The sequence below is a fragment of the Ambystoma mexicanum genome, chromosome 7p (assembly GCF_040938575.1).
Source record: "Ambystoma mexicanum isolate Mex_15411 chromosome 7p, UKY_AmexF1_1, whole genome shotgun sequence".
Taxonomy (NCBI): Eukaryota; Metazoa; Chordata; class Amphibia; order Caudata; family Ambystomatidae; genus Ambystoma; species Ambystoma mexicanum.
Window position 1 is genome coordinate 858,071,718 of NC_090939.1, and position 18,844 is coordinate 858,090,561.

At 47.1% G+C, this 18,844-nt stretch overlaps 1 protein-coding gene across 7 annotated transcripts in view; it reads left to right on the plus strand.

The window, feature by feature from the left end:
* The first annotated feature begins 5,001 nt into the window (after positions 1-5,001).
* Positions 5,002-18,844, plus strand: part of LOC138526371 (CD99 antigen-like) — a 383,615-nt gene continuing 369,772 nt past the window's right edge. For 5 of the 7 annotated variants that reach the window (XM_069637030.1, XM_069637033.1, XM_069637035.1 and 2 more), the window contains exons 1-2: positions 5,002-5,168; positions 5,302-5,408. In XM_069637030.1, coding sequence (XP_069493131.1) covers positions 5,017-5,168; positions 5,302-5,408 — 259 coding nt within the window. In that variant the 5' untranslated portion in view covers positions 5,002-5,016. The other 2 variants (XM_069637036.1, XM_069637037.1) reach the window with 2 other exon arrangements.

An 18,844-nucleotide genomic window follows, 5' to 3' on the forward strand; every position in this document is an offset into this window, starting at 1 on the left:
TACTCAGGGTCTCCCGAAGCCCCACTAAAGGCCCTGGAAACTCCAAGACCATATCCTCTCGGACACAGACATTAATGCCGAACTAGCGGAAACACTTGTGAACTACTTCAAGGAGAACGCCACCCCGGACGTCGCCTGGGCAACCACCTAGGACGCAATGAAGCCAGTGATCCGGAGGGGTAGCCATGAATGCCACAGCAAGGCTCCGCCGACTCAACCAGCTACATCAAACCAACTTGGAGAGGAAAGTAATGGAGCTGGAAAGCAGCTTTAAAAAGCGCCTGGCTAAAGCTACCGGCCGCGGCCTCAAACGAGCAACGGCAGAACTGGAAATGCACCAGGCAGACTGGACAGCCAGAGCCCTGTTGTACACCAAACAATTTTACTATCTCAATAGCAACAAGGCGAACCGTCTCCTAGCGCACAAGCTGAAGAAAATACAAACGAGGAACTACGTCCAGTGCCTGTCTGACCACTCCGGTACCCTGTGCTATTTAGAGGCAGAGAAGCTCGACCTTATGATGCAGCATCATGAAGGCATTAAGGTAGGTCCCCCTACGGCCGCCCCGGCCCGGGCCAGTTTCCTGGCTGCCATCCAGAAGCCCCCACTACACCTGGCGCTAGAAGCTCTGGAGCAGCCAATCACGACAAAGGAAGTAGCCGACACGATCAGCACTCTGAAAAACACGGCCCCCGGGCCAGAAGGACTCACAGCAAGATTTTACAAGATGTTCGCCCACATTCTGGCACCGCAGCTGGCTGTCCTGTTCAACTCTTTTCTAATGTTGGGGAGCACCACACCATCCAGGGAAGAGTCCTCCACGTTCGTCATCCTGTAGCCGGGCAAAGACTGCACACAATGCGCATCATACAGACCCTTCACGCTGCTGAACAATGATGCCAGACTGTTTGCCAAAATCTTGGCCAACAGACCAGCCCCTATCCTCCCAGACATCATCCACCCGGATCAAACGGGGTTTATCCCGGGCCGCAACATGCAGGACAACATTAGAAGAACAATCAATGTCATTGAGTCAGCGAACAGAATGGGCACCCCCCCTAGTGGTCCTCTCGTTGGACGCACACAAAGCATTTGATATGCTGGATTGGTGCTACATAGAAGAAACCCTCCACCACTATGGGTTCGGCCCGACCTTTAGGAAATGGGCCCTTGCTAATTACCAGCATCCAACCACCCACCTGAGACTGAACGTAGCTTGTTCCAGGAAAATCAGCATTGCGAGAGGGACCAGGCAAGGGTGCCCCTTCTCCGCGCTTATCTTCGCTCTCTCCATGGAACCACTTGCTAGCAGGATCCAGAGCAACCCAACAATCCAGGGCTTGGAACTTAAGGGAGAATCCTATAAAACAGCCTTCTGCGCGGACGATATACTGCTCAATCTAACTCGAGCAGAGGGGTCCATGCAGGCCCTATGGGAAGATCTGGGGGAATTCATAGAAGCCTCTGGGTTCACGATAAACATCGCCAAGTTCACAGCTATGGGAGTCAACGTGCCGGACCGCCGCATGCAACGATTGCAAGCCTCCTATCCGATCCTGTGGGCTAAAGCACAGATAAACTACCTGGGGGTGCAGATCCCGTGTAAGCCGGAAAACATCTACAGAACAAATTTCCCACAACTAACCAGAGAACTCAGAGACGACCTGGGACGCTGGCGCAAGCAGGAAATCTCCTGGTTCGGCCGCATCACGGCGCTGAAAATGAACCTGCACCCGAGATTGCTCTATTTCTGCCTGGGGCTCCACACAACCGTCCCCACGAAAGCCTTGCAAAAACTGCAAAGAGCCATTCTGAAAAATGTCTGGGAGGGCAAGAAACCGCGAATCCCAAGACACATCATGCTCCGCGGGCCTGCCATCTGTGTCCTGGGGGTCCCAGACATAGCCAGATAATACCTCGCAGCCCAGCTTTCCCACGCCTTTGCTTGGAAAACAAGCACCAATCGGGCCAGATGGCTGAAGCTGAAAGAGGAATGGAGCACCACCCGGCTTGAAGCACTTCCCCACATGAAAGTATGCAACATGCCCAGGCACATGGGCTCGCTACCAGCAACGCGGAACACAGTGTCAAACTGGAAGAAAGCGGCTCACCTCTGGAAATGTAGGTGCCCGACAGGTCCGCTCACCGCAATCTGGGGCAACCCTGACTTCTCCTCGGGACTCGCCCAAACACCTTCAACAGATGGCAGGAGGGTGGCCTGAGAACCATGGCGGATTTCTTCGAGAACGGGAACCCGCTCAACTTAGAAGAATGCAAGGCCAAATTCTTGATCCCCGAGACGGAAAGATTCTGTTACGCCCAGCTCAGGCACTGGCTATCCAGCAGAGCGGCCAAGAAACTAGGCGGCAGAGATCTAAACAGCCCTAGTGCGGACCCTCACTTCGAACCCCTCCCCAAAGGGAAAATTTCGACCTTATACAAACTGCTCGACAGGTCAGACCCTTCCAAAAAAGACTGTACATGCTCAAGTGGGAAAAAGCTATTGGCAGAACCATCGAGCCGGAGGAATGGAGTCAGATCTGGTCCCGGGCCCACAAGAGCTCTAGATGCATGACAAATAGAGAGGGCACCTACAAGTGTGTTACAGATGGTACCGTACCCCAGAGGCTATGAACAAATTCAACCCGGCCATACCCCCACAATGTTGGAATGGCTGGGGCTCGCTGCTCCACCTGCTCTGGACCTGCCCGAAGTCCACACTGTCCTGGAGGGAGTTCCTGGATCAAATCAAAGGGATAACGTGCCTCACACGCATCGTCCTCCTGGGAGGTAAGGGCGAGGGCCAGTTCCCGCTAACAGGTCGCATAGCGGACTTATGCAACCAACTCTTGACTGCAGCGAAGATATCCCTGGCCAGACTCTGGAAGAACCCTGAGGGCCCAGCCATGCAAATGTGGTGGTCCAAATGTTGGGAGACAGTGGTGGCAGAAAAATCAGGGCCATAAGATTCAGCAATACCTCAAAATTCGAACAAATCTGGTCCCCCTTCCTGGATTACACAGGGAAATATCCAGGCCTAACGAGACAGCCCCCCAACCTTCGCTGGATGGGGAAACAGGCTTAAAACACACACAGGAAGGCGGAACAGGGCACAACTCTGCCACCAGCAAACAGTCTCAGGCCTGGCCCAACCCCCTCCTGTGCCCCGGACCCGGGGAAGTCTGCACCTCGGCAGAGCCCTGCACCCATGAAAGCGGAACGCTCTGCCCCCTTAACCCGTCAACCTAAGACAATCAGCTCCCCCCTACACCCTGCTATTGACATTCCCCCCCTCTCACTCCCCCGTGGAACCCCAAAGACTCGCCCATCGTTGGGCTTCCTTGTTTTCCGTTCATGTTTTCTGCTGTTTCTCTTCTTCGTTGTAATATCTTACTTGCATGCCTACTATGAAAGGCTTCTCTGATGATGCACTGTTAAGCTTGCATGCATAAACACCAATAAAAACATATTGAAAAAAAATGCTATGTTCACAAGGAGCAATATTAAATGGACGATATGGGAAATTTTCCCTAATTCCCCTGAGGACATTTTATATCCAGAAAGTGACACCGATTATCACCTATGGAGGGGAAGCAGGCCGAAACTTGTCATGGAAGATCTGGTCAAGGCTCGAAAGAAGGTTCTGGAAACCAATTTTAAAGCTACCAAGAAGCCTCCCTATAGCCACCCTAAAAGCAGAGCTAGGGCTCCAATCCCTGCATTCACCAATATGATGGAAGTCACTAGCGCTGTTGAGGAAAACTACATTAAATGAGCCAGTGATCGGTTATACAATTCTCTCAGCAAAAGGGAACGGAAAGAGTGCAGTGATTTTGAACAGCTAGAAGGACAAATGGAGTCAACATCTTGGGTCTCTAGATTCCTCGATAGACAAGCTTATCGAGAACCCGGAAAAAGCTAAGGAAAAACTAAAGAGAGAAGATGGGATAATCACACAAACAACAAGACTAGCCTATAAAACATAGAAAAACGCAGCTAATGAACATAGGAAAAGAGATACAATGCAGCAATATTTGACAAAATTTCCCAGCAAGTATCATCGAGCAAAATTGCTGCAAATAAGGACACAGGTGTGAATAATGGACTATGTAGATTTTGCCAACTCCAAGGAACACTGGACACAGTAAAGCATCTGCTGCTATTCTGTACAGCTGTGAAAGCGGACAGATCGGAATTCTTAGAAAGGTTTTTGAAAAAATGTACAAGATCGAAGGAAGATTGGTGGAGTGAGTTCCTGCAAGGAAACAACTCACGGCTTGCGTGTGCAGGCATAAACCTTCTAGACAAACTAATGAACCAACAAGAAAGAATAACAGAAGGAACCACCGAGTAAAACGACAAGATAACGGAGTGAAGCGACTCAAAACTCTGTGTTGCTTTCTTGTTTTGAAGATAAGAATCAGGTTGATAGGACACGAAACTAAAGAGAATTTGATTAACTATGAAAGTGAAATAAGAGGAAACGGGAATGTGTAAAAGTTTTTTTTAAATTAATCCAAAACACAATAAAAAATAAAATTAAAAAGCAATGTCACTGGATCAATGGCCGTTAAATTGTACCAATGGCCTGCTAATTTGACACTAGTTCATAAAACATACCGTCCAAGTAAATTTGCCCCACCCACAAAAAAAGTCTATGATGGTCGGTTATAGACCCTCCAGAGCGGATACCTTCCCAAAGAATAATCTATGTATGTTGTTTGTCTCTAGTAAAGTGTCTCAAACATGTATGGCTAACTTGAGTAAAGCACTGTGTTTGGCAACGTTTCTAATATATTGTAACCCTATATAAAGCAGTTTTGAAATGTATATTTTTTCAGTGAGATTCTGTATAAAACTCCGAAAAATTGCAAAACAGCCGGGAAGACGCTCGGTAACCGTGTGTGTGTGCGCAGCTGTCGCACTTTTGTTAGTGAAGAAGCACGCGGCAACGAAGCAGGAACAGCCTCTCTGAGCAGGGAGGGTCTCTAACATATGGGTTTGCACTGAGTTGGATGCCAGCCACCCAGGAGGGTGGGGCAGGGCGGAGCCGAGTTAGACATGTTCTCCCTCTTTGGCTGTTTGAGAACTCCAGCCCTCTGCAGATTGGTTCCCTCCCCTGTCTATCCGAGCTTACTTTGAGCAGACGACGGAGGGCGAGTGCCAGGTTTGTGATTGCAAAGCCAGCGTTTTTTTTTGGCTGGCAGGGTGGAACAAGTTTGCTGGCTGTTTTCGTATAGCTCTGTTGTTGCTAGATTCGGCTCAAAGACAACTTTCTCCCTTCATATTTTGGTTACTAGAATTTTTTTGTCTGTTTGCTGCGGATATCACATCTGGTTCACCATGCTGGCCGTGAGGAGTGCCCTGCTCCTGCTGTGTCTGACCTGCGCCTTAACGCAAATCCAAGGTAAGAGCCGAGAGTCGTTGTGCTGGGAGCGGCGTGAGCTTGTGTGCTGTCCCGGGGGTCGGTTTGTTCGACGTGGAGAAGGACTCTCTCTCTCCCTCCATTATATCAATAAGTCTCCATCCGCTCCCACCCGCCATCAGAGCTAAACAACGGGGGATCGAGTTGACTTAATTATTTTGTTACAATTTACTTTGTCTCTGTTAGCCTGTAAGTGTGTGTTGAGGACATGTCCTTGTGTCTCCGGAAAGGTGTGCGAGGGAAAGTAGAGATCGGGGTGTAAGTATCTCGGAGCCCCTTCCACCCGACCGTGCAGAGAGTACCTATTCTATTCGGGCGTGGCCCGGTGCCTCGGGGCGGTCGGTCGCACCACCACGCTGCGGGTCTAGGGTCACCCCGCCCACTATCCTAGGGAAAGCTGGAGAGCTTCCCACCCTCAGGGTTTCCCTGTTTTTCTCTACTCGCAGGGAGAGACCTCATGTTGCCGGGCTGCTTTGGCTCTTGGCTGGCATGCATGCATGCGGGCGGGCGGGCGTGAAATACCTTTGTGGGAAGTCATCTCGTTTAGGAGTCCCGAGAGGGCCGCCCCTTCTCTGGCTGCAGTCGCTCCCAGAGAGAAGCTCCAGCTAAATGGCATGTTACCCCACCACAAATGTTGTTTTGAAAGTTGGTTGAGCAGGGGCCAAGTGTCCGCGAACACATTAGCGTCCTTTCCAGAGCTGAGCACGTCCTCTGATGGAATACTAAAATCCGGTTGAGTTTTCGGAATAGCCAAAAATGTCTAATTAAGCCAGTGTCGTTTTTACCGTATTTTTTGAGGGTGCGGACTTGTAGCTTCGCCTCAACAAAGTCCTATGGGTTGTGTGTACAACCGAGTGTTACTGGACAAGCGAATGTTGTAAATGAGCCAACAGCTTTTGATGGAAGCGTGTAAGAACCGATGTTACCCTGGATAGGTATGAACAAGCATTGTCAAAGCCAACAGATTTGGCTTTTGGTAATGCATGGGATATAAGAAGACAATATCTAACACGTGTTGTTAGCACCTGGGTATGCAACAGCAATGCCCGTCAAATGCTTATCCAATGCCTATAACATGAGCCGAAATAGTTGATCTAGCAAGTGCTTGTTTTTATCAGGAATTCGGTGCAAGGAGTGGTCATAGGGACTTCATTAACGCTTAATAATGTAATTTTGTATAATTATGTAGTACTTCTCTTTACTTTGAAGCACTTTTACCCTTAGGGTAATGCTACCTTTTGTAAATCGCCTCTATAAATTATTTTTCATGTTTGTTTTGTCCCTTGTATATAATACGGCTCACCGCTTGTTCTGGTTTTTTGTGCGATGCCTTCCGGCCTCGGCAGTTTGTGAATGTGTGCTTAAACCGTTTCTAATCGAAATTGACATCCCTGTTCTTTGCATAGTCAAACCAATGCAAATGAATAGCAAGCCCATGGGCGGCCAATGGGTGGGTAAAAACGCAAACATCCACAGGCTGTTTCGCCTCACAGCACATGAAGATAGGTACACTTAAAGCACCGGCTTATATCCAACACTAAACATGGGGGGCCTTGTGCAGAGCCGGCCTTAGGGGGGGCGTGCCGGGCGACTGCCTGGGGTGCCACACCTCCCAGGGCAACATTAGCTCCTGCCACGCCAGCTCCGGGGGGAGTCTTTCAAGGGCTCCCCCGAGCTGGCGTACTGGGAGAAGGTGCGGAAGGCGGGCTTTCTCTATTAAATGCGCCCTTCCGCTGCAGGTGCTTTTAATAACAAAAGGCAACATTAGCCCCCACCACGCCAGCTTGGGGGAGCCTTTCAAGGGCCTCCCCGAGCTGGCGTAGTGGCAGAAGCTGTGGCAGGTGCCTAATTGTTACTAAATGCGCCCTCAACAGTGGAGCGCGGAATAGGGCAAAATGACCGAGGGCAAAAAGTCTGACCCCCCCATTTTTCTGCAAATATATATATGTGGGGGGTAAAGTTAATTAAAATGTATAGGGGTAAGGTGGGGGGGCTTTGGAGGGTCTCCCCCCACATATATATTTGCGTGGGGAAAATTTTGGTTTGCATTCGGTCATTTCACGCAGATCCTCGGAGCGCATCTAATAACAGTAGGGTGCTGATGCGCCCTATTCGTATCATTACTTCCTCGCCAGAGCGAGAAGGTTAAAAAAAGAAAAGAAAAAAAGTGGCACATCCTGGCCCGCTCCGCCCTGCCACCTGTTGACCAGGGTTGAGGGTGGGGCGCCAATTCACCCAGGGCGCTGCTGCCCCATAAAGCCAGCCTGGCCTTGTGCTCTATTTTTCAGCATTGTATTTCAATTCATACGGGTACAATTGCTTATATTGGGGTGTGATGATTGTTAGACCTCACATTTCAATCAAAATTGCCCTGCCAATCATTGAGCTAACAAATTGCTGTTGACATCGTCTTTTTGGGAGGGAACAATGTTATATGTTAAGATTCATACACAGGGCTATATACAACTTGATCTCCCCAAATAGCTTCTTTCTAGGTCTTTACACTCCGGCTCCAGCGCTCTGCCAGTCAGGCGCTTTTCTTAGCAGCGAGTTGGCAGCAGATCCCTCTCTGCGGCTGGCTCCCTCCTCTGGAACAGTCGCTCCCTTCCTCGCCAGATCCCCCTCAAATTCTGTAAGCTCCTCAAGCCTTTCCTCTTCACCTTCTCCTTTCCCTCTCTTTCCTGTGCTAATAACCCACAGCCACTGAGATTGGTGGCCTTGGACTTTGTGTCCATCTGGGTCTCGGCCTTCCGCCCAATCGCCTTCAGCCTTCCGCCCCCATTCCAGCACTTGCTTTCGGGCAGTAACTGGCTTGTGTTCTCAGAGGCCTGCACTTATTATTGGCAGGTGATCACTGTACCATGCCATCTTTGCCAGGCACTTACTATTGCACACAAGAGTCCTTGGCACTTCCCTCTGTGGAACTCCTAATGCGTATCCTCTTCCTTGTCTCTTCTCTCTCTCTGCACTTGCACGTTCTGAATGCTCACAATGTCCAGTAGGACCGCCCATTTCCTGTTCATCAGCTTATTCTACTAAAACACAATTTCTTGATGGATGAGCGCCATACAAATGCATAATAAAATAAAAATTATTCTAGCTAGGATGCTCTAGAAAAACCTCTGCAGGTTATAAAACATGTTTATACTGCCGCCAGAAGCATGCTTGGTTCCCCACGCGCCCCGTCCACCCCCCCTTGGTGCATTACTGGAAAATGTTAATCGGTCATTGAGTCTGTCTGCACCTTTGACTCGCTGCAACGGTAATGCTCAATCATAAATACTGTGTGCAGGGGATCTGCTATCGTCATTATTATGTTTAAAAGGGTCACCATAAGTTTTAGTGTTCCAGGCAGCAAACTGCCTTCAGAAATTTTTTGCACTCCCAGAAATAATGCCACTTAATAATAGAACAGTGTTTTGAAAAGCGGCTCCTAGCAATGATGTGCCTTGAGCAATACTCCAAGTGGCGAGTAGAGGCTTTGAATTGCAAGCTGTATAACAACGCATTTATCATAGTGGAATATTGTGGTCGTGTTGTCATAGTATTTGCAGAACAAATCACTGCACGCTATACAGAGGAGCACATACAAGTCGGGTTGTTAAGTATTTGAAATGGGCAGTTTTCTCTTTTCTGTTAGTTTCAGTGTCTAATCTCCTTAAGTTCTAAAATATGAGCTTGTGATTTTCTGTTGCTGTTTTTTTTTCTTAATGTAACACTGTGCCTTTAGTCTTGCTAATACCCACTGTCACCCAGAGCTATTTTCAGAGCTCTTTAAATACCCAGACCATGCTCTAAAAAAAAAATTGAGCCTTTCTCAATTGTGCTCTACATGACACCCAAAGTCAATAACGACTTTTTTTTTTCTTCATAAATAGCTGGACTCTGCCGTGACTCTGCTCGAGATGAAACGCATGCTCCGTTTCAGCTACACCCCTAACATATCCAGAACCTACACCTGAAAACACACGGGCTGAATCCGAGCTGCACTCCTAAACGCTAGTGCTAATACAAGACCGCCTCCATATCTTCCTCCTGGTAGTGACACTCCCAATTAATCTCATGACCACACCCAGGGGAATTTACTGAGTTTGTTCTTAATCGTGCCCCGCCTAGCCCAGCTAGCTATTCGCTCGTGGTAATACCCAAAATCACTTGGGCCTCGGTTCTTGATGATGGCAGGAAGTTAGCAAATGTTTTTATTTGACATTTTGCCTGTCTTAACAGAGCTTTAGCTCTCTGAGGAAAAGTTAATGCATTAGAGCAGATGGAGAATACCTCAAGTGTATGAAGTCCGCGACGGGGAGCTTCTTCTTATAGAGGGTAGATCCCGGTACGCGTGTTACGGGATCAGAGACTTCAGCAGGAGAATGGCTCTTTGCTCTGTGATTCAAGAGAACATCTCTGAAGTGTTAATCCAGCATCATGGAGAACCAAGCTTCTCTCCAGAACCAAACCGTACTGCACTGCATGATAGAGAATATTTATGAAAGGCCTGTAGGTTTAGGCAGCGATCGCTCGTGACATGGGAGAGGGAAAGCATGTGAAAGAGGCTGCATCGGAACAATACCAGGATGTACATATGTGCATAATGTGATTAAGAGGGGAGCTCGGTGTCAATACCCATTAAATCAATAGCCACATTGCTTGGAACAACGTGCTCCAGTACTTCCCTATTGAAAGTAAAGCATTCCCAATGAGAAGTCCTTGCACAATAGCCCTGCTGCTAGTGATATGCCGCTTTATTATCTAGTGGATATCTCAGCCACTCTCAATGCAGTTGCTCACAGCCTCCCCCATTATACTTGCACAATGTGACATTGACGGGGATACAAAGAAACATCTGTGTTCCTCTCTGTCAAACCACACTAAGTGAAGGTATTGGTTCTATGTTCGTACTGTGACAAATCAACTTCCGGGGCACCCATGGTCCAGGGATGAATACTGGTTTCTAAATCATCAATCAGCCCCACACCTCTAGTACACCAGAGGAGATCTGAACAAATTGGAAACGCAAGTATATTATAAACCTCCTTGTCCAAGGTAAAGTGGACAGAACGGCAGGCTTAACTTCGCAAGGTCATAGATCGTTGCAACACAGCGAAAATACAGTTATTACCCAATGATAAAAGGGACTGTCCAGTCAAGCTTGTATAGAAATATCTACTTTATTATTATTACAACAGAAAGTTGTATCACACTACAAAATAGTCTACCCTGTAAAGGAACGCAGAGGACCGACAGTTTCACGAAGGAAAGGGATTCACTCTGGACACTGACAGGAGGGTAGTCGGTAAAGCAATCAATCTTACTGTTCAAGGTCATTTGGTTTCAGCACCAAGGGAGCAAGGGGTCGTAAATGTCACTAGGGGCCTTCAGAGAAGGACCAGGGAGACAGAATCACAATGTACCTGGTGCTTGGAATGATCTTGATTCTGCACAACGTCGAGTCGAGTCGGTTCCAGGCCCCTTTGCAGCTTCAAGACGGAGACAGCTGTGGGAATCAGGCGACAGGCAGTTCGGTAAGCGAGGTTGAACGAACAGCTGCAGGATGGCATACACAGTGGCTCAGGGTCAAGAATCACTGTCTCTGTGCTGGTTGGCGGATCTGGAACGCAGGTCGAGGCGTCTCGGGCAGCTTTAGTGACTACAGTGTGACAGCAGTCAGTGGTGCAGCCGGTCACGGTTCGAGGGCTCGATTGTCTCAAAATGTCCTTAAAAGATAGAAGCTGGTTGATTCGTGTTGTGGCACTCTAGCTTCTTCTCACAGCTCGTGTCGTCCTTTAAGGCAGATGGCCCAAAGCTGAGGAGAGGGTTTGCAGGCCTTGCCCTTTGTTCAGAGACTCTCTGGCACTTCCCACGTAGGAAGCTACTACTAAGTCCCACCCATCATTCTGTTTGTTGTGGATACTGTCTCTCTGGTTAATTGAGCTATCTGTGATTCTTGTTCAAAGCACAGGTCTCCCTTGAAGTTTGTGGCAAGAACAGACTTCTCTCTCCCTCAATTCACATACTTCTTACCTCTGAAAGGGGCATCCCTGCAGGAGTTGCCTACTGTAAACATTTGTCCCAGATATGCCCTTCACTGGCCTTCATACAGGGGGGTGGGAGCTAGTTTCAAGTTGACACATTGAATATCAAAGAGGTGCTAGTATCCTGCCCCTTCTGTCAGTTCTACACTCAGGCCTGTTACTCATCAGTATGAGAACTTTAGACAATATAGAGGGCAGATTCATGGGGCCTTAGATATTTTAATTAGGCTGGCCATGGCCAGAGGAAGGTGTTGCCTTGCTGTACATTCCAGCTAAACGTGACTGGGAAGACTGCGCCTGTAGACTGTGTTTCCCCCGATCACACCCAGAGTACACTTTACTAGTGTTCGTTGTGCGGTGAGCAGAGGAAAATGTGTGTGGATTAGCCCCACACATTTTTTTGAGGTTGATCTCCCATCATTCATTTTAATTACAAAACTTCAACAACAAAAAAAGCCCAGCCCAGTGTGGATGGTCGAATTCCTCACATTTACATCACCTGTTTTTCTTTTTCGTTTATTTCTTTCCGAAAATACAAATCGAACATTTTTGTTGGGCGTGCTCCCTCCTAAGCCCCCTTATTATTTACTACCTATTCCCCCCCCTACTCCTTATATCCCCTTCCGCATCCCCGCCCCATAATTTTTTTAAGTTATTTTTAAATCGTTGCTCAAAAAACTGTTGGGGTGGGGGAGACTCCTCAAAAAACTGGCGCTGTAACATCGTACCAAGTTATTTCCCTCCTGATTTTTTGGGGGGTATTGATTCAAGAACTGGGTGTCATTGCAAACGCACATGGCCTACGTAAGCAAAAATGGAGCACCGGGAAAGTCCTAGTGACACCATTATATAAGTGCATTGCTTGATGGAGTGAAATATGCTGGGTGGAGAGGGGTTAAGATTCAGAATCTAGACCAGGGCCTCAGAGTGAAGGACATCACAATATTTTTTGATAGCCCGAGGCCAGTATTTACACATTTGCAAATTACATGGCCTGGCCATGAAGGCAGAACGCATGGGGAGTGGGTGGTGTGGTTAATTTGGATAGGAGGGTGTAAGGATTTTGGGGACTAGCAGGTGGAGTTTGAGCCGTGTTTTGAGGAGTTCAGCTGCAGAGGTGGCTTTGATGGTCGTTGGGGGAGTGGGCAGTCCACCGGAATGGGGAAAGTAAGGAGCAAGTAAGGAAAAGGAACAGAAGTGGGAGGAGGCAGAGGAAAGGCAGTGGACTGATAGGTTGGGTAGAGCTTGAGAGGGAAAGCATAGGCAGTAGTAAGGGTTTGGGAGAGCAGTTACAATTCATGGATTAATAGACTAGTAGCAGAAAATGTAAGAGTGAGCTGTTTCTGCACTGAGGTGGGGGGGGGGGAGTCCGAAGTGGAGATGGTAGGTGGAGGGGGTTCTGGGAAAGTGGAAAACGGTGTGTGTCCCATCAGGGATTGGTTGAGGGGAGCATAAGAGTAGAGGGGTTTAGCAGCAACTAGGTTTGCACAGAAGTCCAGTTTGCTGATGTCAAGAGTAGAGCGGGGCAGAGAATCTTATGTTTGCAGAGGGAGATGGTGTAGAGTATGGAGAGAAGTGGGCCTAGGACTGATCAGTGAGGAATGCCCACTGGCAGGCATGTCGAGTAGAGGCTCGAGACCCATGAGCTGGAGCAGTAGTGGTCGGAGATGGGACACCCAATCGAGTACAGTGCCGTTGAAGCAAAGGAGGGAAAAGTTTGATAGAGGGAGGGGTATCCCATAGTGTGGAATTCACTCTTTAATACGTTGTACACCTTAATAATTTCTCCATCCATTTTACACAGATAGGTGAAGGATATTCTATGTAGCCTGTTCAGCCTGACTAGATCAGTTGAAGTAATAGATGAGCAGCCGTTTAAGTTAAAAAAAAAAAAAAATAAAAAAAAGACACTGGAGGAAAGAGGATCCATACGATGGAGGCCGTAGGGAAATATATTTTATTTTGAAATGTAAAATCATAGAGCCCAGCTCTGTCCCAGAGCTCTCTATTCAACGCTTCACGGCTGTTTCGGGCACAAATGATAGAGGGGAAGTCAGTTGCCCTGACACTAGCAGCGATCTGTTGTACTGTTTACATTTTAGGACAGTAATTATTATTTTGTATTTTTGTGCGAGGTGGCTCTACTGTTCGTTGTATGGGGTCTGTGGATGTATATGTATGAGGATGTCTGCATGTATGATTTAACGTTTTTAAGGTTTTCTTTGATAAACCATAACACAATAATAAAATTAAAAAGGGTGGAATTCGGCAGAAGTTCTAGAAGTCACTCTCCACCCCCACATCCACTTTAGTATGCAACTCCCTCGTTGACGACTTCATCGCTAAAATACACATCGAACAAGCTCTCCCGTCTGTTGTCCCACTCTCAAAAATTCGAAAACATGGAACACCTTCGACCCCAGCAACAAAGATAGCCTAGCTGCCAAAAAAAAACCTGCACATTTCCTGGATGAGGCATATCCACCTCGATCCGCATTCCAATTGCATCATCACCCTCTTTCCGCACTGGCTCAACCTATTCAACTCCTGTGTCTCAAATGGTATTAACCCTCCACACACAAAACTGGACAAATCTCTCACTCTTCCAAAATTCATCCATCGAGCCACACACTCCTCAACTACCGCCCCATTAGTATCCTGCCATACATCGACCGAAACATGGAACACTTTGTCAACCCAACTCCAACAACACGTTACCACAAACAATCTCCCGAACCCATTCCAATCTTGCTATCGACCTGGATACAGCACCAAGACTGCTACACTTCACATCCTTGATGATCTCCACAACATTACTGACAATGGACACAGTGCCCTGCTCTTACCCAATGACCTCTCTGCAGCTTTTGACACCATCGATCACAGCATTCTCCTCAACATCCTAGCTCACAGGATGAAACTCTCTGGCTCTGTCCTCAACAGGTTCATCCCCTTCCCAACTGACAGAGCACCCTTTGTCTCTATGCCCCCTTATTGATCCAACCCCACCCAAGACAAGTGCAGAGTCCTGCAAGCTTCCCCTGTCTTATTTATTTTATTGTTTGCTTGTTAGCCGCTTATACAATAAGAAAATATTGTTTCAAAGCCCTCACAACCTTTCTTCAACCTGTATGTAGAATCCTTGGGTAGACTCTTGGCAAACACAACATTAATTTCCAATACAGACAACGCACAAATGTTTCCAAATTAAATTCTCTCAACTCTGCACCTTCAAAAGATGTCCCTCTACCATCACCACCTTGATGGCCACACACTTCCTCAAACCATCCAAAACTGAAAACCACATGTGCCCCACAGGCACAAACCTGACCTCACCTCTTGGATGAAAGAAATCTCCATTGGCAACCCACACATATCCGTTGCCCATCTGTGAAATCATTTGGCTTCACCATGGATCCCCACCTTTCCACCACACACCACATATCTGCTGTCACTGAAACACGCAATCTAAAACTACATCTCTTACCCAACATACAACTCACCCCGCCCTTACGACTTCCACACTGCAGTCCAAGCTATGGTTCTGTCCAAGTTGGACTATGATGCTCTCTTCACTGTGCTCCCCAACAGCACCGTTTTCCCCCTGCAAGCCACATCACGCAGCAGCACGATTCCTCCTTCACCTACCAAAATGCTGATACATCAAACCAGCTCCACTGGCTCCTCGTACTGCAGATAATTGCATTTTGAAGGACTGCATTGCATTCATCCATCTCAAAACCCCATCTTACCTTCATGGCAAACTTAAACCCATCTCCCAAACAAAAAGCCAAGCTAGCCAGCATCTTCTAAACATTCCACTCTGCAAACAAACATTTGCACAAAAACAAGAGTTTGTCCATTGGGCACCCAGAACATGGAACACATGACCAGTTTGCATTTGTACAGCACCCTCCACCACCATTTTTCGAAAACGACTCAAAACATAACCTGTTTCCCTACACATAATCCAGCCCCTCCTCCCCCTACTATTGCCCGTCTGTCCTAATATTCCTATCCTGAAAACATTCTGTTGCCCATTCGAAGCTTGTAACGTGCGCCAGGGCTGAACAAAAATTCAAATTAAATAGAAGAGAATATGGGGGAAGTGAGAGTGGTGGGCAGTGATGAGATAATTGTTGGATGTGGATGAGAGTAGTCACAGTGCATTGTTTGAATTGGAAAACCAAATTCTAGAGGATCGACATGCGAGTGGCCCTCGATAGATGACTGTGGGTTGAAGACTGTGCTTTCGAGGATTTTCGAATTTTAGGGAAGGCTAGAGAGAGACAGCTCTGTATACTGAAGGCCCTATGGAGTCCAGCACTTGGTTTCTTTAGGAGAGATATGACTGGATATTTTGTAATGGGCTGGAAAGTGAGAGAGGTTGACTAAATAGAGATAAGCGGAGTTGATGAGTGCATGTTCCTTTACAATTTGCGGTTGAATGGGTCACTTGGAGCGCATGATGGATTGGCAGGGCAATGTATGTATATACGTTCAGTGGGAGAGGTAGGGGAAAAAGTAGGATAGAGAGGAGAGCGAGGAGAATGGGAGAGATAGGATGGACAGGACTTCTCGCATTTTTATTTTTGGTGTAAAAATAGGAAGTCAATTCATAGAGTGAGAGGAGTAAACGGCAGTTCTTGGGGGCGTGACCTTAGGATTCTAGATAGTTTGTAATAGTATGGAAGGAGAGGGAATGGAAGATTAGTGTATAGAGGTTCGGTAGATGGTCCTTGCAAGGAGTGTGGGAAATCTGTTTTTGTGCCAGTGACATAAGCAGCAATGCATTGCTGTGTTCAGTGGCTGTGGAGATTCATGGTCAATGGTATGGGCAGGATGGGGTAAAGAAACGGCCAGGGTGGCGATAAGGAGGTTGGTACTGTAGCATTTATTTCAGCGAGGGTAAGATCAATGGAGTGAGTAAGCGGAGGAAAGAGCTTGCAGTGAGATGTTGACTTGCTTGCGATAGGGGAACAATGGAGCCTGGCTTGAATTTATATTTGGCGATAGTTGAGGGATGGGTTTGTTAAGGGAGCAGGGATCGTATTAAGATTGGAAAAGCAGGAGCTAAGAGCAGCTCCTCGGTATCCAGTCACCAAGCACTACCACGGCAAGACAAGGAGCTGGTACATTGCATTCCGCAAATCCAACTTCCATATAATAGGCACAAATACAATTGTGTCCATTATGTATGACCCCTTGTGCTTGTGTGTAGATGTATCCTAATGTTTATAGTTTGTCTCAGAGTTAAATTCACATAGGTGTGTTTGCTCTGCATCAGTTGGCCGGAAGAGCCAAAAGTAGCCCCTGATAGCTGTTATCAAGCTGACCAGGCTCTTCTAGGCTATATGCAGGTGATAAATAGCTCCCAGCTACTCTGAATTTTGAACCATGTTCGGGGTTAGAAGAGGAGGGGTCCATTGTGAGGAAGAGGAAAACTGGAATATGTATTTGAAAGGGGTGCTTTGGATGTATGTTGGAGGATTCTGTGAGTAGAGTGAAGCCTAGTTGGAGTTGTTGAGTCTTAAACATATTGGAGAGGTTGACTATTATGATGGCATGGACATCAGCTTGTAGCGTTTCAAGTAAGGGGTCAAGCTCTGATAAAAAGGGGTTGATGGTGTCTTGTGGACGGTAAATGAGGATAGTAAGAAGGACAGAAATTAGTTGGACCGAATTCTGCTCAAAGGAGGAGGGTGTGAAATCTCAGTGAGGCACGGATGCTGTTGATGTGGCCTTACTAATCATGAGACCAGCACCACCACCTTTTTTTTAAAAGCTGGGGGGAGTGAGAGAAAGGAGCAAACGTCAATGTGAATAGCTAATGAGGTTTCAGTGGTAGCCATTACTGAGAATTTGGGGTGATGAGAATCTAAATGTCTACTGAGAAAGGAGTTTTTTGTTGCAGAGAATGGGAATGTGGGTGGGGGACGGGTCAGGATTGGAGGCGGTAGTTGAGTGAGTAGATGCAAAGGCAGCTATGGTAGATGGGTTTGTTAGTGTGTTGGATGTGGTAGAGAGGAGCAGCCTGAGTGCATTTGGGAGGAGAGTGAAAAATGGGGATGGAGAGAAAATGGTGTAGACACCTTCACGAATAAACATTTACCTTCTTCCCAGAGTAAATGTTCATGCTGTGCGACCACCGTGTATCGATGCTAAAAAGTACTGCAAGTTACAGGTAAGTTCTGGTTAATATCACGGAATCGGATTGCCTGACGTGTATATATAATGAAATGTATGCATGACAACATTTGTCGCATTACCTTCAAAGTCTGGATTCTACTTCACCGCTTCATTGTCCACTTCTTCCTTAGACCTTCTCCCCTTGGACTTGGAAGCAAAACCTTTGAAACATGGAAATGATCTTTGCCATCACGCTCTTTCAAACCTCAAGTAATTAAAGGCAGTAAATAGTGCTTCCACAACCTGCTCCTCCTGCTTGGAATCCACCGACTGCCCCCCTTCCCACCTCTACTTTCTCCTGCCACACACTTGTAATGTTAGTCTCATGCACTGCAATGGCATATTTGCCGCTTAACAAACTACAGAGGGCTCAATAGCATGCAGGCTGTGTCACTGGTTGACAAAATGGGCCCATCAAATCTCCAGGGCAATGAAATTGTTGCATTGGAACGATGCAACAAATTCCAGGTCTTCTACATTACTTGCATTGACATATGTAATATCATCCAACATGCCATATACCCTACTGTGGTAAACTACCGTATGTCTCAGCGAGCCACCCGCCGCACTTTAAAAAATAGCTGATATACCTAAATGCAAACTAACTCCACGTCTACGCTCTTTAGTTTGCGTCGCATTAATCAATGTGCAAAATATCAACTATCCGGCACATGTCAAGCCATTTGCGATGTTGCATGGTTCCAGGGTCCATTGTGGTTCCAGGCATACAGTGACGAACCACACCATTCTTGTACACACTTCAAGACTACAGCATTGGTAGTGAGAGTTATGAACACTTTAATTATAGAATGCCTCTGTTGAACGCTGCCGGCATCAATTTGTTGCTGTAAGAAATTGCTGCCACCTTTGCTATGGCCGTGCATGGGCAAACAGAAGAGGGGGAAGTTGGTAAAAAAAAAAACAAAAAAAAGCATTGTACCTGAAGGAGGCGGGGGTGAACTTAAGCACTGTGACCTGCGGGTGATTTCCAGCTCTCCAGTGTCAGACCCCCCCCCCCCTCCGCCATCAAATTCAATGTCTTATTTATTTTTATTAGTAGGCAGACAAAAATAATGTAGACAATAACATTTTACATATTCAACAGTCCACCATTTTAAAAAATCCTGTAGACTTTGCCTTTTATATTTTTTGCAAATATAGCTGCCCTGTCTGATTCTGCACATCAGTTTTCAGACT